This window comes from Triturus cristatus, chromosome 2_2 (assembly GCF_964204655.1).
Source record: "Triturus cristatus chromosome 2_2, aTriCri1.1, whole genome shotgun sequence".
NCBI lineage: Eukaryota > Metazoa > Chordata > Amphibia > Caudata > Salamandridae > Triturus > Triturus cristatus.
This window is the reverse complement of record NC_140582.1, coordinates 1,207,599,234-1,207,626,848: the sequence shown is the minus strand read 5'-3', so window position 1 is coordinate 1,207,626,848 and position 27,615 is coordinate 1,207,599,234. Positions and strand designations below refer to the sequence as shown.

Genomic DNA, 27,615 nt, shown 5'->3' with positions numbered 1-27,615 from the left:
ATAATTAGCAGCGTCTATTGAAGGGGAAAATAGGTCCGAACTATAACTACCCACTGTGTGTGTGTGTATATATATATATATATATATATATATATATATATATATATATATATATATATATATATATATATATATATATATATATATATATATATATATATAACCTGTAATTATCTGTAATTAGTCATGAATATATGTACACACAGGAAAAAAGGCTCACCTTAATAGAACAGATGTCGTAAAACGGTCTGTCCAACGGCTGTATCAATGCGCCGATTCCAAGCAGTAGTGCTGTGTGAATGTATGGGTGCTCTTCCACTTTGCAGCAAAGCATATTTTCTCCATGGGAATGCCTGCAAACAGGGCAACCGAGATGGACACAGCTCTTTGAGCACCTTTGTCTTAAGATAGGAGTGGTTGGTTAGAGAAGTGGCAAAACTGGAGGGCAGCAGAGAGCCATCTTGCGATGGTTGCCTTTGTGAGCGAAGTACCCTCTTGAGTTTGTCCATGAGATACTAAACGTTGATCAGTTTTCCACAGCTGTTTAGTATGATGCAAGTAGAATTTTATACATCATATTGAGCAACCTTTCTGCTGGGGGAAAAAAAGTCTGTAGCACGATAGGTTAATTGAGATGGAACGAAGATGGAACTTTAGGAATGAATCTTGGATTTATTCTGGAAAGGAAAACGTAGTCATCAGTGAAAGCCTATATTTCTATATTTCTCCTAGTGGAAGTGAGCACCAACATTAAAGCTACCTTTTATGTGGGAAACTGGAGATCTGCTCTGTGAATGGGTTCAAATGAAGCTTTCATAATTTGAGAGGTCTACATTGAGATGCCATTCTGGGGGAGGGGCTCGTATCGGACGGAAAGCTCTGAACATCCCCTTCATGAATGAATATTATTATTCTTGTGGAGCAGAGCGAGATAAATGAGAAGAGCGTCTATATCTTGATATTGCAGCGAGAAGCACCTTGGAGGCATGCACCAAACCTAATTGAGCATGCAAAAGGAGGAAAGGCATAATCTGCTCAGGTAATGCCTTCAACAGATGCAGGTTGTATTGCTGACACCATAGACAGAACCTGTTCCATTTTAATTTGTACGTTTTGATGGTGGCTTCCGCTCTTGCTTTTGATAGAATATCTCTGCAGTCAAGAGGGATATGCAACTCTCAAGAACTCGTGGAATTCAGGAGCCAGTCAAAAGAGCTGGCGTTGTCCGTAGGTGAATGGGATTGGATTCAGACAGCAAGAGGAGCTCCGTGAACCAGTGTTGTTTGGGCCACTTGGGAGCAATCAAGATGAGTAGACAGTGTTCCCCTTTCATTTTGTTGAGAACCTTCAGTGTTAGTGGTAATGGAGGGGTGGGTGTGGAAGCATATGCATAGATCCTGAACCATCTGTTCAAAAAGGTATCCCCCCCGACCCTGGGAGGGGGTACCAACTGGTGCAGAATTGGCATTTGGTGGTGTTTCCGGCAAAGAGATCCAGTGCTGGTTGTCCCCATAGTGAGAATATTCTGTTCAGCTCCGACGGATTCAATTTCCACTCGACATCCATCCTTGGCTCTGCTGAGTGTGTCCACTAAGGTGTTTGCACCGGATACGTGCTAGGCTCTCAGAGATCTAGTGAATTGTAAGGCAGCAGAAAAGCTATTGGGCTTCCTGGGAGAGTTGGTGATCTTTTCTGTATGCACCAGCACCAATGATCTTGCTATCCTTGGTAGGAACGCTTGCAAGGTGAGAAAGTTGGCGTTCAGTTCTAGGCGGTTAATATGTGTTGTCTTCTGAAGTGTAGTCCACTTTCCTTGAATTTGTAGGTCTTGGAGATAACCGCTACAGCCTCCCATGGAGTCAGCTGTAGTTATGACCGAGTTGGGTATAAGCAGCAAAAACTTGAGGCCCTTGAATAGATGGGAGATCTGAGACCACCACACTAGTGTCTCCACCATCCTTGGTGTGATGTTGATTAGGCCGTTGAAGGATCCTTCGGTCTGGAGCCACCTGTTTTTTAAGTTCCTCTTGTAACAGTCATTTTCAGGCGTGCAATAGGAATCAGATTTATTACAGAAACATCATGCCCATCAGCGACTTGTACAAGCGCACTGAAACTGACATTCTTCTAGAAAGTTTGATGGCCAGATATGCAAGTCATTGTTGTCGGTCACGTGAGAGCAAAGCTTTGTTTCAGATTGTATCCAGGTTGGAGTCTAGAAACATTATCCTCTGTTTTGGAGTAGTTGTTGACTTTCGATGATTCACAGTGAGATCCAGTTTGTGAAACTGAGGGTTTTTGTGGCTTTGGACGTGTGCGATGGTGTTGGAGCTTTTAGCAGCCAGTTGTCTAGGTAGAGAAATACCAGAATATCTTGCATTATCAGAGTGGCTGCTACTGCAGCACGGCGTTTTGATGCCGGATGGGTGGACTCTGAACTGGTAATGGGTACTGGCTATGTTTAATGCAAAGAAAATTGCAGTGTTTGGGGTGTATGGGAATATGGAAGTATGCATCCTGTAAGTCTGTAGTTGTCATGCCTGAAGAAGAGGGTAGTTACGACACTTCTCTCATCCTGAATAGATCATGGTAATGTACTCTATTAATATTCAAAAGCAATTTTTACATGAGTTACAAACGCTACAGAATAACGCAGCAAGGTTACTGCTGGGCGTTCCGAAACATAAATCTGCTTTAAGTATTGATCCAACTACACTGGCTCCCCATAAATAAACACATTCAGTTTAAGGCACTGTGCATTGCCTTCAGGGCGCAACAAGCTTCCGAACCGGATTACTTCATACAGCATTTTCAACCCTATATCGCAGCAAGCTCCCTGCGCTCATCCACAAGTGGAAATCTGGTAATCCCCAGATTTAATAAAGCTAACTTGGGTGGAAGAGGCTTAATTTCATGCACATCGAGACGTGAAACTCACTCCCGGCAGAACAAAAACTAAAGACAAATCTATTGCAATTCAGGAAGAATCTAAAAACTTGGCTTTTTATCAGATAATTCTGGCATCTTCTGGATCTTTCTAGCCTGTCAGTATCCGCTTAGTACCTAGATACCGCCGGGTGATTGTTGCGCTTTATAAAGGTTATTTTAATTTCGTATACTCAGAGGGAGTGACCATGCAAGAATTTAACCACCCGAGGTCTAGGACAGGTCTCAAATCTCCTTATTTTATTTCGGATTAGGGATAAACAGCAGTAGAAACCCATGCCTTTCTGGGTGAATGGGACTTTTTAATTTGCTCCCTTGGCGAGCAGGATGAGGGCTTCTTTTTTGAAGAGTGAAGATGAGGGGGGGGTGCGCTCCCCTTGGCGGATTGTTGGGCGGTCTTTCGATAAACCTTCAGGGTATAGCCATAGGTGACTAGGTCCAATACCCATCTGTCTGAAGTGATCGGATGCCAATGATGGAGGTAATTGGTGATGTTTGCATCCACGGGATGGGAGGAAGTGGAGGTAGCCAGCCCCTGATTGAGGTCACTGTTAATGACCTATGTTTTGACACTTGGGGAGCGGCTTTCGTCAAGTCTTTGCTTTGTATATGCGGCCGTGGGTGGTGGCGGTAGGGATGCTGTTGATAAAAAGCTCTGTACTGAGTGAAAATACATATACTGTTGGGAGCATTGGCATCCTCCCCTGTAGGTTGAAAAACCTCTTCTACGTGCCCCTCAAAAGGGCATCGTCTTGAATTGCAGCGGACCAAGTGATCTGGATGGGTCTGTGTCCGTTTTGATGGCAAACAGAGCATCATCTATTTGCTTCCCAAATCGGATCTCTCCATCGTAGGATATATTGAGATTTTTTTTTACTAGACTTTATGTCTAAACGTGGTTGCTTTAAGCCAGCCCTAATGCCTTCAGACCGCTGGACCTGCGAGTCGGCGAAAACCAGTGGAGGCTTTTTCCATTGTGCAGTCTTTGATATTAGGGGACCTGTGCTCACCCAATTGCAATAATTGTTCTTGCCTCTGATCTGTCTTCTAGATCAATGAGGTTGTGAATGTTTAACCACATCTTCCTATCAGAGCAGCCAAGGATTGCTAGAGAATTGGCCGTATGAACCGTGATGGCAGACATGGCAAAGAACCTCTTACCTATAGTGTCCAAGCACCTGCCTTCTTGTTCTGGTGATGTAGATAGGGGAGTGGAAGGATTCTTAGAGTGACATTGCGCCGCTTGTGAGAGGACAATCTGGTTTGGGATGTCTGGTGAGGCAGGAGGAATAGTCTTCTGGGGTCTGGTCGTAGATTGAGAACCTTTGGCTTCTCTGGGGTTGTCCAGACCGGTGTAGCGCCTCCGGGCTACCGACCTGGAGTCGGAGGTATCCAGCCCACACCAGATGGTGAACTTTGCAGCGCCTCGACCCTCAGCAACAACACGGGCGAGCACAGCCCGGTCCTCCTCCGGGCACTGTGAAGCACTTGCGCAACTGTGCCCAACACCGAATGTGTGTAACGGCCCAAGAGACATGCGGTGTTTACCGACGGCAGTCCTGAGCTGGCAGATGAAAACATCTTCCCAGCATGGTCCAGCTTCTTGGAATCCCTATCTTGAGGAGCTGCAGAAAGCGCTTCTTTTCAAAGACGAGGCTTACACCACCAAGCTCTCGGGGGTAGGCTGTTGGGAGAGGAAAAGTGGGTCGTCCGGTGGCATCGGGCAATCATCCTATCCACAGGAGCCCCTGTGCTGGGGTTGGACCAGGAGCCCAGAAGGACAGGAAGCAAGGGCTTCAAAGAGGCTACTGCCGGCTGAAGCACCCGTCAGGAGGTTAGTCCTGTCTGCCACCATAGGAAGCTAAAGGCCTAAGGCCTCAGCACCCCCACAACATAGGAAGCCCCCTCCTCCACAGCCACGGTAGGGGGAGAAAGCATACCAAGGTCTGCGTAGGTATGCAGACCAATGGCATCACCCAACTTTTCTCTCTAGTCCAGCTCTTCAAGCTGGTCTGCCAGGGGGGTCAACAGACCCCTCCCAGTCCTCCTCACCCTCCTCTGGCTGCCACTCAGGGCGATAGGGAACACCAGGAAAGAACAGTGGTAGAAAAGTACCCTCCGGCGCCGGTCTACGCCGGTACGGCTCCATGTCCAGGTCGAGAGAGAGGCTGGGGTCGACGCCGGCTGGGGGTGCAACCAGTGGCAGAGGAGTCCGAGGAATCAGCGCCGGGGAAGGTACCGCGAGGTAGACCGGAGCCACCGACATCGAAGGCCTAGTGCCCCCAGCTGAGTCCGCGGGGCCCTAAGGCGCACCGGTGGAGTTAGGCTGCTCACAGATGGAGTGGAGGACTTTGTAAAATGCACAAAGCTGGGCAGGGGACGCTCTGGCTCCCGGAAATGGAGGGAAGCATGGAGCCATCCCAGCAGGCTCTGAGGGCGGAGCCGGAGAACGACAACCCTCCCTGTCCCACGTCGCATCGGCTGACGGACGGGGAGAAGGCAAAGAGCGACAAAACTTCTTCGCCTTCTTCCAGAGCTTCGACTAACCCGATGACGAATGGTGGTGGTGGCTCTACGACCGGTCCTGCGACCTTCCCCCCGAACGCCGCAGAGCCGACTGCCGGGCCTCCAAAAGCTTTTGGGACCACTCCCGCAAAGACTTAGGGTTCAGGGCCCGGCAGTCTGAGCACGACTTCAGGTCGTGGTTGGGCTCCAGGTACCAAAGGCATACAAGGTGCGGATCGGTGACAGACATCAGCTTGTTACAGGAGACACAAGGCTTGAAACCAAGTCGACGACTTGACATCCCTAGTGTACCTGGTGAAAGACTTAAAAAAAAAAAAAAAAAAAAAAAGAACAGAACGTGTGAGATGTGCGTTTGAAAGCATGAGAGAGAGAAATGTGTGGAATATACCTATGTCTCAGTGTAGTGTTCAGCGAAGCGCGAGATGCTACAGGCAGTGGTGCAAAAATGTGCATTGTGTTGTACATTGTGAAGTTTTTACTATTGGCTTTGACATGCCCTCATAAATTTTGACTCTGCCTAGTTTGAGATTTGCACACGCAAGTAGGCACCCAGATCGCTCATGTTGTTTAGGCTACTCACGTTAGACATTTTTCTGTACTTTTGGAGAGGTTTTCTCATTTCTCAAGCTTCGCTAAGATAAGGCCCTGGAACATGTGGGAGTGCATAAGAATACGGGAGAACTCCTTTGGCTTTGGAATGCTTGTGAGAGTAGCCAACTCCAGTAATTTTCCTTGGCGCAGAGGAGGGTCTTTCGGAATCTTATAGTGCATTGAGATAATAAAATGTGGGTCTGTTGACTCGTAAGGAGGGATTTTGGGACCGGAATTAAGGGCGGACAGGTCTAATTCAGTGTTCCCGGCTTGCTTAGTCTCTAGAGCCCGGCTGTGAATCCCCCAGTCAGGAGTGGGCTAAAATGAAGTAATTGCAGCCGGTGTTGTATTTTCTATGATTATTGGCATTGTGATGTGTGTCTGTGTGCACATTCAAGTCTCCAGTGGTTGTTCATCCAATGTATTGTGTATATCTTTCATGCTGTCCTTTGACAGGGTTTATCCCTTGTGCCCGATTACTTGTATTTAACAGTGCCTATTTCTTGCAGTGGGAGTCCAGCACTATCATTATCTGCTTGTATTTTATTACATGCTTTTTACACTTACTCTGCTTATTTGTAAGAGTGTTATCATTGCTTGCACACTCACTATATATTTCAATCAAACACACAATCCTGCTCCAGAAGAGAAGATTATATATATATATATATATATATATATATATATATATATATATATATATATATATATATATATATATATATATCTATCTTAACCTCGTGACACCTCGTACTGCTTTGCAATGGTGCAAATAATATTTATTTATCTTAGTCTCCTGCCATATACACACATATATGCACACACATACATGGTATGTAATGTGTATAATACATATATTTCTATGTTTCTTTCGACATCTGGGAAAGCCTTTCTGTTAAGAGTGTTGCACAAATAAAACCCCACCCTTTATTCTGAAAACGGACTTTGATGTGCCTCATTTTATGAGAGTGAAATCCCCTTCTAGGTGTTTTTTTTTCTTGCTTTACCGTTTGTGTGCCTCCATGTAGGGGTGCGGTATTTGTATTATTTGGAAGGGAGTAGCAATACAGGTATGTTTGCGTTTCGCTCTTTTTTTTTGTTAGTTTCTCTGGCCTGGTGGGACATTTTGAGGGCTTTCTGCTTTAATATGAGGCTTCTTGGTCCTAGGTTCTTGATCTTTTTGCGAGCTTGCAGAGGTATCACTGTCGTCCTCAGAAGATATTAATTTCAGAGTAGGAGTTCTGAAGCCACAGAAAAAGCTTCCGTCATTTTAGGTTTTGGAGGCAAAAGTGAAATACAATTATACTCCTTTACCTTATATTGGGTGTAGAGGCAGTCTTTATGCGGTCTTGCAGGGGATGAAAAGGGTTTTATCACTGTGTAAAAGATTTGCAGATGGAATGCCTTAAGCGCTAGCTGGCTGGTCCGCAGTGTGAGTTAACTGATGTGAAGGCCCGCTGCTACAGCAACTACATGCTTTGAAGACGGTGAAAATGTGCTTCACACTCAGAGAAATGCATCGGTGGGCATGGTAACCTCACATTATTGTTAATGAAGGGATGGTCTTGCAACAGGTTGCTGCTGTTCCACCAATGCAGGGAGCAATAGGTGCTGGCCCGTATCAACACTAAATTATACTAGTGACTCTCTGGTTGTGATAATTGTGCTGGGAGGCAGTGCTGGAGCAGGAAAATGTTTAGGCAGGTGTAGGGCACAAGGGCAATGCATGAGGCCATCATACATAGAAGATGCATAACTGTTCTGACTGTAACCTGGCGTTTTGGGTAAAAAGAGGCAGAGGCTACCGGAAGGCCTGCACTTATGCTTGACTGGGGTAAGCCTTGCTGGTGATTCTATTTGGTACAGCTAGTATAAAGGCCTGAATCTTCAGAATCTGCCGGTGCCACTTGATAGTGTTTATTGTGATGTCCAGTTTGTGAAGGACTAGTTGGGTGGATTTGTGCAAGGCAGTGTTGCTTGCACTCTTGGTCTGCAATCATCCAAGTATGGAAATACATGGATACTGTACAACCAGAGGTGGGCAGCCACAACAAGGAGGCATTTATTAACACTTTGGGATCAGTGGTGACCCCGAAGTGCAACACTTTGAATTGATAATGCTGACCACTTACCATGAGTCGTAGGTAGCGGCTACGAGTGGGGTGGATGGGTATGTAAGTAGGCGTTCAATTTGATTGAATGCTGTCAAAGTGACCTTGCGGTTGAAGAGAAATTACATCTGAGTGACTATATGCAAGTATTCTCATAGGATGTATTTGTGGAGGGGCTCGTGATAGCAGGTGCTTTTGGACTTCTGACTTGGAGCCAGGCATGATGCCAGACTAAGATACTTGTAATAATGCCTCTGGCTGCATCAAAAGAGAAGTGGACGGTAGTATTCTAAACAGTCTGGCCTTCGTCCACAAGCTCCTGACCTTACTCTTTGTAATGCTTGGGGAGGTGTTGGCAGAAGATCCTTCATTTTGTCTCAGTGTGCTCAGTTGTATTGGCGAGCATCTACTCCATTGCAGTACCACCCGCTGGGCCAATCTTTTTACTCTCCTTATTCCGTGCTGGACAGTCTCCTGTACCTGTGGCATCTGTATGCTTTGTTAACTACTATTGGGTCAGGAAAAAGTGCCCTGGGATGTAATATGGGTCATTAGATGTGGGTTTGTACTGGTGTATCATTTTTTGTGGAGTATTTCTGCGATATTGTAAGTCAATGACTGACAGTAGTGATATAAGCTGGGAGCTGAAGTATGAAAGCGAAAATAAAATAAAAATGTTTGAGGGTCAAACCAGAGGGGATTAGATAAGCCAAATGAGGATATAATGTTGTTCTGGCGAAAGAAAGCAGAGGGTCCAAATCAAGACTTATCCCACACTCTTCATTTGGGCATCATCTGAGACTGGTGTGCCTTATGAGGTCTAGCTTAAGCCAAACTACTAAAAAAAAAACAAATAAAAAAAAACGAAACATGTGGTTTAGCAGAGGACTAAAGAGCGGTTTTGTGAAGTGCATTTTCCATTATTTTGCTGCTTATTATACAGTGCACGAGCCCCGGCAATCTTATAACCGTGCACATCACATAGAAAAACACAAAATCAAGCTCATGAGCAGATTCAATGTATTAGAATGTATAATCCATTCGACTTCAGCCAACTGACTCATGGGGGCTGTACTGAACAGTGCCAGGAGTACAACTAAAACCCGTAAGTAGAATCTACTGTACCTTCAATACCTACATTTAAAGTATATGGGCAACACAGCTCAATGCCTCCAATAATATGCTGCAAGTTAAGACAGTAGGCCAGTGGTTCCCAAACTGGGCCCGGGGGCCCCTGGTGGTCCCCGAAGCCTCCTCAGGGGGTCCGCAACTACTTTGAAAATCGAATAATATTAACAGATCAATAAAGTGTAGATATATAAAGAGGCTAAATGTACAGTTGAACATTTTAAAACATACTGTAAATGTGACAGAATTTGAAACTGGAGGCTAAAAATTAAATTGGTATCCTCAGATTGATGCACGGGAGCAGTGCAGGTGCATCAAACTGAATACAGCGTGGATGACGAGCGGCCTCAATTGAATTCAGAAAAGCTCCAACATTTCTATTAAAATTACATTTTGATTCCTTCTTTATTTATAGGTTTTCTAATTAAATAAAATTTGTTATTCGTGTATTTGTTTGACAAATGTTTTTTTTTGTATTTTTGTGTATTGTTTTGTGGTTCAAATCATTAACATTGCTTAGGCTGGGGTCCCCGACTTCCAGTAATGAATAGTGGGGGGGGGGCGCCTGGATTCGAATAATGTTTCAGTTGGGGTCCCCGGGTTCCAGTAATGATTAAGTGGGGGTCCCCAGAAGTCAACAGTTTGGGAACCATTTCAGTAGGCTATTTGCAGGCACATCTATAGCTTCCAATTACATCTGTAAAATGAATGGCTGTAGCCAGATTATGGACAACTTAGTCGTGAAATAAAGTACTAAGATAAAGCAACATATCGGGGTTCGAATTTTCTGACAATTTAGTGGTAATTGTTTCAGCACCTCTCTGCATAAAATAACTAGCTGTCCTAGCTGCAGATTGCAAGTCCACTGCGGCTCACCTGTGTTGGCCTTCCTTTTCGGGGCTTCCACACCCCATGCATCTGCAATGTGGGCCAGCAGAAGCTGAGTGATCTTGCGATGGACAATCTGGTTCCAGTGAACACCATCTTTTAGGCGGTTCTGGCTATCAAACCGGAAGTGGTAGTGCAGGTCAAGTACATCAAACTTGTGAGAGGCCGCCAATGTCGCGCTGTAGAAATTACCTTCGATGATATCCCTGCGCAGTGTTTTATCCAAGTGCTGAAGCTGAGACATGGAAACAAAGGAGAATTCAGCAAAAATGTTTAAAAGGATGGGACATCATTTTTCTTTGCATTCTGCATACTTTTATTTAGGCTAGGCAATATTCAAATAAATGGTTTAGCAGAAAGTGAAACACATTACCTTAATGCTATCTGAGCAGTAAATAAGCACCCTCACACAAGATTGACCAGAAACTTAATTGAAATTTGGCAAGAAAATGCTAGATGATCTAACTACCAAATCCAATATCATTCCTCCTCCAGGTGACCGTACCTATCTGGCTTAGTATGCCTAATTTGATGTACACAACACCACAAACTACTGCAAACATTAAATATCCTGAGCTGCTGCGCTCAACCACAATTAAAGATAACCTCTTGAATTTTGTTTCGGCAAACTCACCAGTTGCTGATAAATACATACACCTAAATTGTGCCAGATCTGACAAATTTGCCAATACTGCTTGTTTTATTGTACCGGAATGATTGTACACTGTTACAGGATATGTTTGGATGCATTGACTAACAGACACCACACAAAAAGGATCTCGTATACAGACACCATGCAGTCAAGCACACGCACACCGTGATGGAGGAGGGCTGTTTGGACTCATAGATAAATAAAATGATTGCTATGGGTACATATAATACAATAGTTGATGGGTGGGTAAAAAGATTGGTGTAAATGTATAGATGGATGGATGCATGCATGCATGCGTGTATGTATGTGGGAGTGGACTGAAATACCTGGGGTAGAGGAGGATTGCACTGGTGAAGTTGGTAGATCGGGACAAAGGCACAAGTGGATGGTATTACAGGTGAATTGATTTAGATGTAAGGGGGATTATGAACGCAAGGCTAAACAGAAAAGGGCCCCCACTACCCCCAAGGCTTAGCTGAAGAGAGCAAATTAGAAAGATGCCACAACAAGGAGGGAAAAAGGAGCGACATGACCAGAGGGAAATTAGCCACATCACTTAAGGCAGCTCTGAGGACTCCAAGGACATACTGGAGAAATCATGTGCTGTGTGAAGGAGCAAAAGCCAGACAGATGGACGAAATGCAGAACAAATCAAACATTCACCCCCTGTCAAGAGATCTGGGTTAAATCCATCGTTCTTTTGCTCACCATGCCACCCTAGTTTAGACCCAGCCATATGCAAATCAGTCTTGACCCTGTGCCTCATGGGAACAGTCCAGGCCGAACTGCCAGGCCAGGTCCTCCCTGACCCTGAAGCCGGGCCTGTGATGCTTGTTTCCAGTCCTGGGAGGACCTGGCTTTGCAGTTCGAGCTGGACTGTTACCATTGGGCGCCGGGTCAAGACTGATTTGCATATGGCTGGGTTCAAGCTGGAATGGTGTGGGGAGCAAAAAAACGATGGATTTAGGCCTAGATCTCTGCACTGGGGTGAATGTATGACATTGTTCTGCATTCGGCCCATCAATTGTTCTTTTTGTGTGTGAAGGAGCAGACAAGTGTGAAAAGAAGACGATGAGGACGGTGAAGGTAAGCGAAGGAGAGCTTCTTTATTGCAGTCCAGACACTCGGATTCCCCGGCAGCAACTGCCAACCCTGACCGCTCCACATTCCCTGCACGGAACCTTCATTCCAGGTTCCGTGCAAAGAACCCGAACGCGGTAACGTAAGAACCCCACACACCCCCCTTCCTTCACAAAGAAACACAAACCCTTCATTCCGTAAAAACAAAAACTACCCACACATTGACACATTAACCCCCAACTACAGGAGGTCAAAATCTAATATAATCCCGCAACTTAACAGGGGATGACCTAGACCTAGCAGGAAGAAACTTGGTTCTCGAAGAGCCCTGTTGAGAAGCAAGATTATTCTCCGAAATGCGACCACCATGCATATCGACGCTGGAAGGTGGAATTGTACCCTGAGTACCAACACCAAATTTGGCTCTTACAAACTCCACCTTGGACCTAGGTACCACAGAAACAACAGACTTATTCCAGACCTTGCCATTATCCAGGACAACAACATGATCTCTCACCTTACTGACCCTCATAGGAGCAGAAAAACGAGAAGAACCCTTACGAACGAAAACAGGTTTTTTAATCCTCACCCAATCCCCTTCACACACAGAAGACTGCTTAGGACAATTAGAACCATACTTGGCTTGAGTGGCAGCTCTAACATCCGCCACCGCACCCAACCTTAGTGGATCCACAACCTTCCTTAACATCCAATCCTTGTTGAGCTTCGACAAAGTGTCACAAAGGGACAAACAAGAAGTCCTCACTGACAAAGACAGGATAACATGGCGGCCGGGGGGGGGGGGAGGGGGGAGAAAGAGAAAGAGGGATAGTTTTAGCTAGTTACATATATAGATATTTGCAGCGGGCTACCGGGCCAAAAAATGTAGGGAGAGCTGGAGTCAGACTAACGCCACCGAAAGATTTATTTATGCACACCATGAATTGTTGGAATCGAGAGCAGGGACCTGCTAGCAGGAAATCCACTGATCATAGTCCAGCGTCCTTCCAGGGGGCGGGGCTCTACGCCGGAGAGTCTGAAGGATAGAGCAGAGTGCAGAACAGAGTGGGGAAAAACAACGGGCCACCTATTTGGACGGCTATTGTGGGAAAACAGATTTTGGACCCAAATTCGGCACCCTCCATCATCTGAGAATTTCTGGAGAGAGTTTGTGCGTAAAGGTAAAGGCAGCCACGGCAGGCGGAGGGGGTAGCGAACATTGCTTGTCTAGAGCCGCGCTGGATGTAAAGAGAGGGAGAAACACGGCAGCAAGAATCCCATACTGGGGAGGAGGGGATGGGGACAGCCCAAAACACAGAGCAAAGAAGCTGGAGACCTGGGCACGGATAGCTTAGAAAACACAGAGGGTAGTACAGACAAAAGACAGGACCCACAGCAGAGTGTCAGACTACAGGGAGTGGGAAAAAGAAGTCCAAAAGGGGGACAGAACGACGAAAAAAGGCCAAAATCAAGATAAAAAGCCAAAACTACACATATTAATAAGCCCAAGCAGCTGGGACTAGGAAGGTACACATTAAGGAGTGCTAAGAGGGGTAAGGCCTTGGTTGAGCTGTGTGCAAGTAAGGGTGAAGGGTGAGGTGAAGGAGAGGAGGAAAGGGTACTCAGTTTATAACTCCAGTAGTAAGAATCCCTGTGAAAAGAGAACAGAAAGCAGCTAAGCAAGAGGGGCTGATAAAACATCATATGAATAAAACCCAGAAGGTGAAGGTTACCCCCTCTTAGGACATTTTTTAAGGTATTGCCAAGGACTCTAACATTGAGGGAAGGTAGGACAATAAGTAGGTCGAGGAAGATGGATAAGGCTACGGAGGGACAGTTGGACAATGCGGTGGAGAAAGTACTGGGGGAGTGGGGTTGATGTGTGTAGTCCCAACAGGTACACAGTATTGCAAGAAGGCGGCCCAAAAAATCTGGAGGGCATTGAAAAAGCCAAAGATGCAAGAGGTAGGTCCACCACTCATCCAACGTTAGAGGAAGGTGAGGGAACTAAGAAAGGGGAGACAGAAGATCTCAATCCAAGACAAAAATTGAACATAGATGAGAAAATAGACAAGACTCAGAGTGAGCAGGGGGAAGTCAACACGGGAGAGCAGTCCTGGGGGGACCTGATAGCAACACTTACGTCTGAGATCAGAAGTAGGTTTGAAGTGTCTGAAGGGAGCCAAAGAGATTAAATCGGCTTGTGAGGCTTTAGAGAAAAAACTTGATGATCTTGCAGGAAGAACAACAGTTTTAGAGGCAACAGTTGAGGAACTCGAGGGCAAGATGCAGACAAATGAAGATATAAAAGCCTTGAAATTGAGAGAACACAGGCGTCAGGAATGAGAGGAAAGGATGGAGAACAACCAAAGGAGAAATAATCTACGGATTTTAAATGTGTCGGAAAGAGATGACCTGAAAGATGTGGTAGTTAAGCAGATTAAAACAGGGCTCAATCTAGAAGAGACCGAGCAGGAGTTGTGTAGGGATATCCAGAGATCCCTTCAAGCTTAATCCAAATAGAAGTAAACCCAGGAGGATTTAGGTAAATTTCCTTACTTACTCCCTGAAAGAGAAGGCATTATCTCGTGCCCTGAAAATAAAAACAGTAACGGCGGATGGGTTATCTTGTGAAATTAGGTCTGATATTTCCTATATTACCTTCAACAGGCAATGGGAGTTGGGCAAGAGAATGGACCAATTGAAGGAGTTGGGGGTCTCTGTGCAGATGAAATTCCCGGCGGTGCTAAAAGTTATGATGCAAGTTTTACAATTTCAGAGCGGTGAGTGAAGTGAATGACTTTATAGGATCTTGTGAATAGATTTGTAAATAGATATAGGAAGGAGGTAGCTAGCTAGGAAGAGCAAATAAATAGTGAATAGAATTGTAAATTTTCTAATTATAAAGGCAGAGATAGAAACACACTTGGGGGGAAACCCATAGGCTAAGGCTATTAGAAAGGGGGGGGGGGAGGTTCTCCATGGGGGAAGAGGGAGGGGTCACTGGGTGGAGAGCATTAGGGAAATAAGAAGAAAAATCCTCTGAAATCTCAGATTTGTTAGTTGAGGTTACTAAGATAGGAATGTGGGAGAGGGACAGATTCTGAAGATTTTATTTTGGAACGTTAATGGGTTAAGGGTGAGGCCAAGGAGAGAGCGTATCCTCCAGTATATAAAAGATTGTACTGCCCAGATCTGTGTGCTCCAGGAGACGCATCTGTCTGAGAAAGAGTGTAAGGAAGTATTTAAGTCCCAAAAGTGGGTGCAACAAATGGGGTGCACTAATCAAACCTTCGTAACTAAAGGAGTGGTGGTATTAATAAAACAAGACCCAAAGAAATCTCTATAATAGAAAGTAACTCAGATACACGTGGTAGATGGGTCGTAGTAAAGAACAAGTTACTTACCTTCGGTAACGCTTTTTCTGGTGGATACAGTATCTGCCTGTGGATTCCTCACCTTGTGAATATCCCCTGCGCCAGCATTCCACGGAACTTTTCTTCCCCAGCATTCCACGTCGACGTGGGCGACGTCACAATACATCGGCTCCGCACGCGACTCCGTACGACGTCATCGGAGCCATAAGAAGCCCACGTCGGCGTGATGACGTCAGTTCCACCCATTTTTTCCGTGCCTTCGAGGCGAACAGGTGAACCAACGACAATCCCAAGTATACACAGTATATAGAAAAACCAATACATATACATAGCATACAAAACAAAGGAATGCTAATCAAACAAGCATTTCCTACAAATGTACAAGAGAAAATATAAGCATTTCAAACAAGACCTATTTCATGGTATACAAAAGGTGGACAACGGGGAGGCGGGTGGGTTGGTGAGGAATCCACAGGCAGATACTGTATCCACCAGAAAAAGCGTTACCGAAGGTAAGTAACTTGTTCTTCTGATGGATACATCTGCCAGTGGATTCCTCACCTTGTGAATAGATTCCCACAGCAGTCCCCACTCCCGGAGGAGGGTGTCCACCTTTCTATACCAGAAAGTCTTGCAAGACAGAGCGCGCAAAGTGGCCCTCCCTCCTCATCTCAGAGTCCAAGCAATAATGCTTTGCGAAAGTATGGAGGGAGGCCCAAGTCGCGGCCTTACAAATATCTGCCACAGGAACACCCCGGGCCAGAGCAGATGTTGAAGACTTAGCTCTAGTAGAGTGAGCACGAATACCCTCAGGAGGAGTCTTACCAGCCAAGGCGTAGCAGATCTTGATGGTTAGTATAATCCATCTTGACAGCGTGCGCTTGTGCACCGCTTTACCCTTAGTACGACCAACGTAGCCAATAAAAAGCTGGTCATCAATACGAAAGTCCTTGGTCCTGTCCAAATAAAAACTCATAGCCCTCTTCGGGTCAAGGCGATGGAGTCTTTCTTCTTCTTTGGAAGGATGAGGGGGTGGATAAAAAACAGGGAGGGTAATAGACTGCCCCAAATGGAAAGGAGTAACAACTTTTGGCAGGAAAGCAGCCCTGGTCCTGAGAACCATCCTTTCAGCATGTAAGGTAAGAAAAGGAGGTTTGGAACTAAGAGCTTGAAGCTCACTCACCCTCCTTGCCGAGGTTATGGCTACAAGAAAAACCACCTTAAAGGACAACAGCCTCAAAGGACAATTATGAAGAGGCTCAAAAGGGGACCCCATTAAAAAGGTTAAGACAAGATTAAGGTCCCACTGAGGCATTACAAATGGAGTAGGAGGAAACATGTTTGTAAGGCCCTTGATGAACCTCAGAACAACCGGAGATTTAAACAACGAAGGTTGATCTGGAAGGCACAGAAATGCCGATAAGGCCGAAAGGTAGCCCTTGACCGTGGCCACAGCACAGCCCTGCTGAGCCAAGGAAAGAGCAAACTGAAGCACATCAGAAAGATGAGCCTTTAAAGGGTCAATAGACCTCTCTCCACACCACTTTACAAACTTAGACCACCTGTAGGAGTATATGGACTTGGTGGAGTGTCGCCTGGCCGATAAAATAACGTCCACCACATCAGGTGGGAGAGAGAAGGAACTCAGGTTGCCCCGTTCAATCTCCAGGCATGAAGGTGTAAGCTCTGGAGGTGGGGGTGTAGAACCTGCCCCTCCGACTGCGAGAGGAGGTCTGCCCTCAGAGGGAGACGGAGCGGAGGGCACGAGGAGAGGTGGAGAAGATCTGTGTACCACACCCTTCTTGGCCAGTCCGGGGCGACCAAAATGACTTGGGCCCGGTCTTGGCGAATCTTCTTCAGAACCCGAGGAATCAAGGGTACGGGAGGAAACGCGTAAAGGAGTCGTGAGCCCCAACTCAACTGAAACGCGTCCCCCAACGCCCCCTGCATCGGATACTGGAGACTGCAGAATGACGGGCAGTGCGCGTTCTCTCGGGTGGCAAACAGGTCCACCCGAGGAGTCCCCCACGTCCGAAAGACGCGACGAACCACCTCCGGATGGAGCCTCCACTCGTGGTCGGCGGAGAACTGCCGACTGAGACTGTCCGCACGCACGTTCAGCACCCCGGCCAGATGATTTGCCATCAGACAAATCTGATGGTCCTGAGCCCAGGACCACAGACGCAGGGCCTCTCTGCAGAGACAAAGAGACCCCACTCCTCCCTGTTTGTTTATATACCACATCGCGGTCGTGTTGTCCGTCAGGACTTGAACTGACTGACCGCGAAGGGAAGGGAGAAAGGCCTTGAGTGCCAAACGAATCGCCCGCAACTCCAGAAGGTTGATATGAAACAACCTCTCCTCTGGAGACCAAAGACCCTTGATCTCCAGATCCCCCAGATGAGCTCCCCACCCTAGGGTGGAGGCATCCGTTATCACTGTGGCCACCGATGGAGGTAGATGGAAAGGCTTTCCTTGGGACAGATTGCCCTCCACGCTCCACCAAGACAGATCCGCTGCAGCTTCTCCGGAGATCTTGATCGACTCCCCGAGATCCCCGTTGTGCTGATACCACTGCTTGCGGAGGCACCACTGGAGCGCCCTCATGTGCCAGCGTGCATGGTTGACCAACAGAATGCAGGAAGCGAACAGACCGAGCAGGCGAAGGACCGTCAGAACTGGAACAACCGCTCCACTGTGGAATAAAGGGACCATCTCCTGAATGTCGAGAATCCTTTGAGGAGGAGGGAATGCTCGACACACAGTAGTGTCCAGTACTGCCCCCTATAAACAGGTTGCGTTGAGAGGGCACCAGGTGAGATTTGGGCACATTGATCGAAAAACCCAAGTCGAATAACAGCTGAGTTGTCACCTGCAGATGACGCTGCACCATCTCTGGGGACTCTGCCTTCCGAAGCCAGTCGTCCAGGTAGGGGAAAACCGGAATCCCCGACCTCCTGAGATGAGCAGCCACCACTGCCATCACCTTTGTGAAGACTCGAGGTGCAGTAGTAAGACCAAACGGGAGGACCGCAAACTGATAATGTTGCGACCCAACCGTAAAACGGAGATACTGCCTGTGCGACTTCAGGATTGGGACATGGAAGTACGCGTCCTGCAAGTCGAGCGACACCATCCAGTCTCCTTGCTGCAACGCTTGAAGAACCTGCGCAAGGGTCAGCATCTTGAACTTCTCCTGTTTCAGGTAAAAATTCAAGATTCTGAGGTCCAGAATCGGACGCAATCTGCCGTCCTTCTTGGGGATCAGGAAATACCGTGAGTAGCATCCCTGACCCCTTTCCTGCTCCGGAACCACCTCTATTGCGCCCTTCTGAAACAAAGCTTGAACCTCTTTCTGCAGGAGAAGCAGGTGGTCCTCCGAGCAATAACCTTGGCAAGGAGGGTAAGGGGGAGGAAACTCCCGAAAGGGAAGGGCGTACCCAGTCTCTACGAGGTTCAAAACCCAAAGGTCGGTTGTAACAGATTTCCAACCCCGTAGAAAGTAGGACACCCGACCCCCCACAGGTCTTACATGAACCGGGATGGGGGATCTAGGGCTGCTTCCCTGAAGCCTCATTTGGAGCAGAGGAGGAGGAGGAAGAAGAAGGATTGCGACCAGAACCTCTCCGACCCCTTTGCTTCCCTCTATAGGAGCGATAGAGGGGATTCTGCTGCTGTTGTTGCTGCTGTTGTTGTGGCTGTCGGAAGGAGCGAAAGGATGACCTTCCGAATCCCCTAGCCTTACGGAAAGTTGAACCTCTAGCAGGAACCTGCAGACCCAAGGACTTCGCTGTCAACCTACTGTCCTTAAAACGTTGAAGAGCAGAATCTGCCTTCTCCCCAAACAACTTTTGTCCATCAAAGGGCAGATCCACCAGCGTGGCCTGGACATCTGCAGAAAACCCTGAGGAACGGAGCCAAGCTTGTCTCCTTGCGGCAATGGACGACCCCATAATCCTCGCCACAGAGTCCGCCGTATCCAGCCCAGACTGGATCACCTGCCTGGCAGCTGCCTGAGTGTCCGCCACAACCTCCATGAAGGACGACTTATCCCCCTCAGGTAACTTAGGGGCCAAAGTTTTTATAGAGTCCATCAGGGCATGAACATAACGCCCCAGCAAGCATGTGGCATTTGATGACTTCAACGCCATACTTCCTGAGGAGAATGTCTTTTTGGCCGCCTGATCAACTTTCTTTGACTCCCTATCAGCAGGAGATTGGGGGAAAGCACCCGAAGCATGTTTAGAACATGAAGCCTGCACCACTAGGCTCTCCGGAGAAGGATGCGTGGATAAAAAATCCGGGTCTCCTGGCGCAACCCTGTATCTCCTTGCCACCTGCCTGCAAACTGCTGGAGCTGACAGAGGCTTCTTCCACACCTCCAACACTGGTTCCAAGAGAGCCTCATTGAAAGGTAACAAAGGCTCCGAAGCCGACATCGGGGAGTGCAACACCTCTGTAAGCAGATTGGACTTGTATTCCACAGAAGGCAGCTGCAGATCTAACAACTCCGCGGCCTTCTTGATCACAACATGGTAGGGCGCCAATTCCTGTGGTGGAGAAGACCTTGTAGAAGCATGCTCCCACTCCGGGGTGGTATCCAAACCACTTGCTACCTCTATACCTCCAAACTCATCCGAAGAAGAGTCGACTTCACCTTCCTCCACCTCAGCCCGATATCTTTCCTCCTCCAAAACCCTTTGGGCCTCCCGCCTCGATCGATTCCGGGGAGCCGGCGTCGTAGACGTCGTACGCGGCGTCGGTGGAGCCAAAGGCATCGGCGTCGGAGGCGCTACAGGTGGAGTCGGCGGCGCCAGATGCGGCGTCGATGGAGTCGGCCTCGGCGTCAAAGAAGGCTCCGAAGATTGACCATCCATCCGAGGTCGAGCCGGATTCCCAACCGGCGCCGGAAACTGCCAAGAAGGCGCCATCGGCATAAAAGGCAGAAAAGGAGCCTGAGCGTATTGCTGCGGCACTCCCAGAGAAAACGCCATCGGACCCACCGGACCTGCTGGTGCTCCGGATGGGAAGGATGCTCTCTGAAAAATGCCATACATGGCATTCAGAAATCCCGAAGGATCCGTACCTGGAGCCGGGAATTGGGGATAAGGAACTGCCCCTGTATCCTCCTGTGGAGCCACCGGCGTCGGCTCCTCAGAATCCTCCACCGGAGCCGCGGAGTCATCAGGCACCGGAACAGACTCTTCCTGCTCCTGCTCCACATCAGATTCCACCCGACCCGGAGTCGAAGCCTTGGACGGCGCCGGCGACGGCGTCGGGGAACGAGCTGGAGTCCGCTTCGGAGAGGGAGACTTCTAAGACTTATCAGGAGAAGGCGAAGGAGACAAGACCTTGCTCTGACGTCGACGAGGCGAAGCCGACCTCGACCTCTTAGACTTCGAGGACCGACGCCGAGAAGAATGCTTCCTCTTCTTATGGTGCTTCTTCGACTTCGACGACCTCGAAGTCGAAGACTCCCGCCTGGACTTCTCCTTTTTCCTCCCTCTCTTCTCCTCACCGATCTTCTTCATGAAGAGTTTGGTCTTCCTCTCCTTCAGCGCTTTAGGATTCATGCTCCTACAGCACCCGCACTCATCCACGTCATGATCAGAGGAGAGACACCATAAACAATTCTGATGCGGATCCGTCATGGACATCAGGCCTCCGCACTCCCTACAGGGCTTAAAGCCCGACTTCCTCGTCGAAGACATACCGATTTTAACAAAAATACACCACTAGATTACAAAGTATCTAGAGAGCACTGGGAAAAAACCGTTGCGCGTCGACGGCGCGGAAAAAAGGGAACTGACGTCATCACGCCGACGTGGGCTTCTTATGGCTCCGATGACGTCGTACGGAGTCGCGTGCGGAGCCGATGTATTGTGACGTCGCCCACGTCGACGTGGAATGCTGGGGAAGAAAAGTTCCGTGGAATGCTGGCGCAGGGGATATTCACATGGTGAGGAATCCACTGGCAGATGTATCCATCAGAAATTAAAAGTTAGGGGGCTTGGTTTCACGTTGGCAGAGTATTACGGGCCTAATGTGGACGATATAGCACCATTACAAGAGTTATTAGTAGATTTATCTTGATCCACAGACCCAATTATTTGGGCAGGTGTTTTTAATGTGACATTAGATAGTACCTTAGATAGATCGGCTGGTAGTAGAGCAATTCCAAATCAAAAAATTAAGGGGCAGATAAAGTTTATGATGAAACAACTGGGATTATATGATGGTTGGAGATGGAGGATGGGGGACGAAAGAGGATACACGTACGTAAACAAGAAATATCATCAGTCGAAGATAGATTATATTTTGTTGGACTTCGGTCTATGGGAACAAGTCAAGAATATTACACATATCTGTATTCACCGGTCTGATCATTCCGCAATGTTATTGGAGATTTGTCTTAAGGAAGATAGTTCACCCCCCAGATGGACGCTAGATTGTACCCTGTTAGATAGGGAAATTGTGAGGAGATTAAAAGAGGATACAGTTGAATTTTTTTACTTTGAGACTCGGCGTCTGCTGGGGTGGTGTGGGATTCCTACAATGCATACTTCAGGGGGAAGCTAAAAAGTTATGCGGTCGGGAAGAGGTTAGTTTTTCGGGAAGAGATAAGAGAAGTGGAGGAGAGGATAAGAGTATTAGAAGGAGAGCTGGCCAATAATACTCAGAGAGAGTCTAGACCGATTGAATCATCAGATACGAAAATTAAACTAAGAGGGTAAGGTAAAGGTGGGAGATAAGCAAGTTAACACAATTTGAGTATGGGGAAAATTGCGGAAAATTGTTAGCTTGGCAGACAAGGAAATATCAGGGGGCATATGTATCAAGCGAATTTTTAATCGCAAACGCTGCGATTCGCAAAATACAGCGTTTGCGATTAAAAATTCGCAAAACGGGATGTATTAGGCAAATTCCCAACGCAAAATTAAGGAATTTCTAATTTAGCGATTTCTTAATTTTGCGTAAGCATTTAAGAAATCGCAAATTGCGATTTCTTAAATGACATGTAAAAAGCACCCAAGTTGTGCGAATTATCCTTAAGAAATCGCAAATTACCACCAACTTCCAGTTGGTGGTAATTTGCGATTTCCTTTCAAAAAGCACTTTTTTGAATTTGACAAAGTGCCACGTGGCGCTCATACATGCCCTTAGGGCATGTATGTGCGCCATATGCACACACATGCTAATTTCAGGGGTGCATCAGGGTGTCATCATGACACCCTTGCACCTTTGAAATTATTCTCAAATAGCGATTAGCAAATTGCGATTCGCTATTTGAGAATTACTTCCCATTCATTCCTATGGGTCTCCTGGCCCATAGAAATGAATGGGCAGGTATTCCTTAATTGCGATTTCGCAATTTGCTAATCGCAATTAAGGAATTTTAAGAAATCGCAAAAAGTTTGCAATTTTTTAAATACATCCCGTTTTGCAATTCTCAAATAGCGATTCTTTAAAAATCGCTATTTGAGAATCGCAAATGGTGATGTTGATACATATGCCCCCAAGTGAAAAACCTAATATAGGAAATTAAATGTCAGAATACTGGTAAGGTTTTAACGAACAGAAAAGAGGTTGGAGGCGGCTTTCTATAACTATTTTGGATTTTTGTATGAAGAGGATTTGGTGCCATGCGAAGAAGCGAGAAATAAGTGGATAAGTTGGGGCGCGACAGTGGCATTGGAAGAAGAAAAACTGCTTTTTCAAATACTCAAATTCAGGGGGGGAATTGGAGCAGGTTTTGAAGAAGGGTAAGCAGGGGAAAGCACCCGGTCCAGACAGTCTACCTTTAGAAGTGTAGAGTGTACTAAAGGAGGTGCTGACCCCAATCCAGACTAGATTATTCAACGGAGTTGTTCATGCAAGGGATATCCCAACCAGAGTCCTGGTCAGAGGCTACAATTTCCCTAATCCTAAAACCAGGAAAGAGCAAAAACAGATGTGATTGCTATAGACTAGTGTTGCTCCCAAATTGCGATTACAAGATTGTTTTCCAAAATTCTGGCAGACAGACTCAAGGGCCTTATGGGGGACTTGGTGCATGAGGACCAGAAAGGTTATATGCAAGGAAGGGCATTACACAAGCTAACTTACTCCCTGATAGGGGCAATTGATTTGGCGGTGGCGAATAATGCACCTTTAGCGGTTATAGCCTTGGATGCCACCAAGCCGTTTGATCGTGTGAACTGGGCTTTTCTGTCATCAGTTATGGAAGAGGCTAAGTTTGGTGACAGATTTTGCAGAATAATTGCAGGGTATTATAAGTCACCAAGGGCAAGAGTCTTCGTGAATGTAGTATTAACATCAGCATTCACTATTAGAGGGACAAAACAAAGATGCCTGTTATCCCTACATTTATTTAATTTGTACATGGAGCCAAAAGCAAAAAAATTGAGGGCAGAGCAGGGGATAATACCCTTTCAATGTAAAGATTGGGTTAAGAAACTGGCATTATATGCTGATTTGTTGATGTATACGGCGGACCTCAGAAATACAAGGACGCATGTAGTAAAAATTGCAGAAGACTTTGGAAGAGTATCAGGGTACGAGATAAACAGGGGGAAAACGGAGATTATGGCATGGAATATAGATGAAGGGGCAGAAAAAATTACAACATTAATAAACTTACGGAAACTAACGAACAGGGTGAAAAAAGAAATCTGGGATTTAATGGCCAGTTGGATGCACCTATCCTTGACTATCTTTGATAGAGTAAATCTAGTGAAAATTATTCTACTACCGAAGCTGAACTTTCTCTTCAACGCTGTACCTTTGCCGTTTAAGGAAGCGGGGCTTATGAAGTTGCAGGGCAAGATTGGCTCTTTTATCTGGGCAGCAAAAGGAACCCGTATGTCATGGAAAAAATTGCAGAGGAGGAGAGAGAAAGGGGGCCTGACTCTTCCGGACTTGCAATTATATGCATGGGCTTTCCAGCTTAAGAATAGCAGAATGCTTTTGGATAGACCCTTAGATTCAGAAATTGGGAAGCTGTTTACCGGATTGCTAAAAGGAGTAGAAGGAGGGGCTTCGGGCTTTAAGATGAAGTATGCAGACCCTAGATATTTAAAAAAAAGTTAGATTGAAGATTCTTAGAGGTGCGGCAGAAACCTGGTATAGGATCAGAAGGAGATAGCAATATGACTCCTATTTGGGAATCGCCTGGATCACCGGAATGGACTAAGGACAAATTGGCAGGGGCGCTAAGGAAGGCAGGAGTAGAAAGATGGGAGGATTTCAAAATAAAACAATCAGTCAAGTCTCAAGGTTCAAATATCTTCAAATTTCAAAGTTGGTTTCAATCATTAGAAAACAAGATGGGAGGTGTCAATGAACTTGAAGAAATGTTGATTCTAGATGGCCCTAAGAAGAAGGAAACATAATATTGGTATTGGCGGATGATGGAGGGGGAGTTTACTCAGCCACAAGAGTTACAGGGGACTGACTTGCCAGGAGCAACGCTGGAAAAATTGGTGCAAGTATCCTTTACTACACTTCATAAAGTGATCAAGCCCGCCTATTTAAAGAGAAACCACCTTTTTTCTGTCAATAGAGTGTACTGGACTCCATATAAGCTGTCGAAAGTTGGGAGCAGAGGAGAGGTGGTGTGCACCAAATGCAGCTTGGCGCTGGCGGATGACCTTCAGATGTTCTTGAGGTGTCCAGAGGTTCAGGTATTTTGGGGAGAGGTGTGCAGTGCTTTGGCAAATGTCTTGAAGAAGCAGATTCAGGTAAGCCCTCTCCTTGTGTTCTTTGGGATGGACAGCGAGTTTGATAGAGCCAAGTAAAAACTAATTTTCTACGCCGTGTTTTTGGCACAAAGAGAATTGTGTAAAAAATGGACTAGCCCAAGTCCTCCTACATATAAAGAGTGGGAATCATCATTTAAATATATACTAAGTTTGGATGCAATTTATATAGAAAGGAGAAGGTATGCCTTTTGGAGTCCGTTAGCGGAATGGTTGGAGAGGTAGGAAGGGACTGTCCAATGAATATGCCTAAAAGTAGACCTCGGTAAAATGCACGTGCCGCTCCCAAAGTTTTTCGTATCTCTCCTGGTGGATCCTATTCGAGTGATGGTCAATGGTTGGGAGCATCGAGGGTTCGGGAGAATTGCTATTGAAGTGCAATTAGCAGGTCTCCGATAAGTAAGGCAGTATCAGAACCTTTCTGTCCCGGCACTGAAAAAAAAGGGCGGTCTCAGACGGAGGTGCTGTGGAAGGAAATCTGAGGCTAATCAGGACAACAAAAAATAAAAGGAAAAAAAGAAGACGTCCTCATTGACAAACCGCTCTTACAGCACCAATGTCACAAGTTCAATGTGATGGAGAAGATCAGGTTATGTTGACATATGCCATGCATTGGCGTGAAGCATTTCAGCATGAGCGAGTAATCAACATTGGGACGGTGCATATAAAAAGAGCGTGGACTCAGGCTGCAGCAGCTGCAGTCATGCTAAGGGATTACTTTATGCCCCATCACCAAAGCCATGCTGTAAAGTCAGTGCACACTTGAAGAAATGCCTAATATGGAGAAAAACCAGCAAGCCAGAGGACTAACCCAATAAACTCTCCGTATAGATCATTTGCCATTTATTTTCCAAACTGATCACGAGCTCTCAGAACAAAGCTACCTGTAGCTTGACTAAAAAGTGATTAACAAAATGTCTGAGTTCACCTCAGCCACTGGTAAATGCTTTGTGATACATTACAGCCCACCACTGTACTCACTGTTACTGCATATAGTTACCAAAATTATACGAAAATCAGTCTTGGCATTTTCCCATAGGAACAGTCCTGCCCGAACTGGTAGGTCACATCCCCTTTAAAGGGGAAGACAAGCAAGCCACCAGCTGTTTTGGGTGCCACATGAAGCAGCAGTTTGAGTCCAATTGCACTGCAGGCACAGAACCCAAGTCTCTGCATTGTATCAGTGACTATTCTTATGAATGTGGTTGATCTCCCTGCTTGGAGAGTACACTGGTTAGGAACGCTTCATAAAGCAGGGATAAGATAAGCCCACATCACAGAAGGACTTCGCTGCAACCTGGAATAAATAGTTACAACATCTGTGATGATATCCAACAGGGATATAATACATATAGGACATTTTTCTGCATCCGTCCTAAACTTTAGACCTTCCTCTAGGCATCCATGTCTGATAGCCTGGAGATCTCATGTGAGGTCCCCACCAGTGATGGAACTAGTACAATGAGTTTGAAACAAATTCTCTAAACACAGGAGAGGAGAGTTAGTCACCAGGAGAGATTAGGTGAGGGATGTTACTTTCCCACAAGATGACAATTTGAAATTCTGTGTCATTAGTATTACGAGATCAGCACTGGAATGAACATCCCATGCAATTATTGTTTTTTTTTTTTTTTTTTTTTAAAACACTGTGAAAACATCCTAGAGGCCCCCAAAAGGCTATAGGTCAACTGAGAACATAGGTCCTACATTCAATCTCCATTATGACAACATGGTTGATTACATACCTTGCCAGCAATGAAAACAAATTTGGGATGAAGAGAGACATTTAGGTACATAATAACATTGGTAAACGTGTCCGCAGCACATACATTTAAACATCAAACTGTATCCCGACTTATACAGAGGCTACATATTAAAAATCAGAACCAAACAAATCTACCATAAGGCCACCACGTGGCACCTTGGGGCCTAACGGATGGGCCGAGAACCTTAACGTGGTGAAGGAAGGGCTACCTCATCTGGGGGTTTTCTGTACGAGTCTCCCCAAATCTCGTGAGATGGAAACCTTGGGATGACTACCGAAAAAGTACGCTCTAGCATCAGGTCATGGTCAGGATTACCCCTATCATTTTATTGGAGGTCCGCTATTTTTAAAATGGTCTCCCTGCCGCAGCTACTTTATCATCTACCGAATCATCCATATCCGATCGCAACTTCATGGTTCAAACTGATCAATGTTACTCTAGGACATTTCTTATGGGGTGGAGGCAAGTCCGGTTGCACTCCGTATAGGTTTCCAATGAATGTATTGTGGGGGGAAATCGCAGCCGCAGATATGAGGGCCTGTTATGCGGCCTCACACCACCAGGTAATTAATGATTGGTGCTATGAGCCCAGTGATGACCCAGCATACGCAATTGAGCGATGGATATTAAACGATCCTACTCTTGCGTCTCACTTATATAGTAATAATTTGCATCACCGCTCTCTATTGCCCACCACTAGACAGTCCTTACAGAGAATGGGGTGGTGGGGGTCGCCTTACCAGGGAAACACCGCTCTGGAATAAACGCCTATTATTTCACTTGGCCGGGCTC

At 46.3% G+C, this 27,615-nt stretch overlaps 1 protein-coding gene across 4 annotated transcripts in view; it reads right to left on the bottom strand.

The window, feature by feature from the left end:
• The window catches only part of LOC146863403 (PC-esterase domain-containing protein 1A-like), a 408,407-nt gene that overhangs the window by 172,755 nt on the left and 208,037 nt on the right, over positions 1-27,615 (bottom strand). For all 4 annotated transcript variants that reach the window (XM_085642832.1, XM_085642831.1, XM_085642829.1 and 1 more), the window contains one exon: positions 10,179-10,425. In XM_085642832.1, the coding sequence (XP_085498958.1) occupies positions 10,179-10,425 (247 nt within the window). The remainder of the gene's footprint in view (positions 1-10,178; positions 10,426-27,615) is intronic.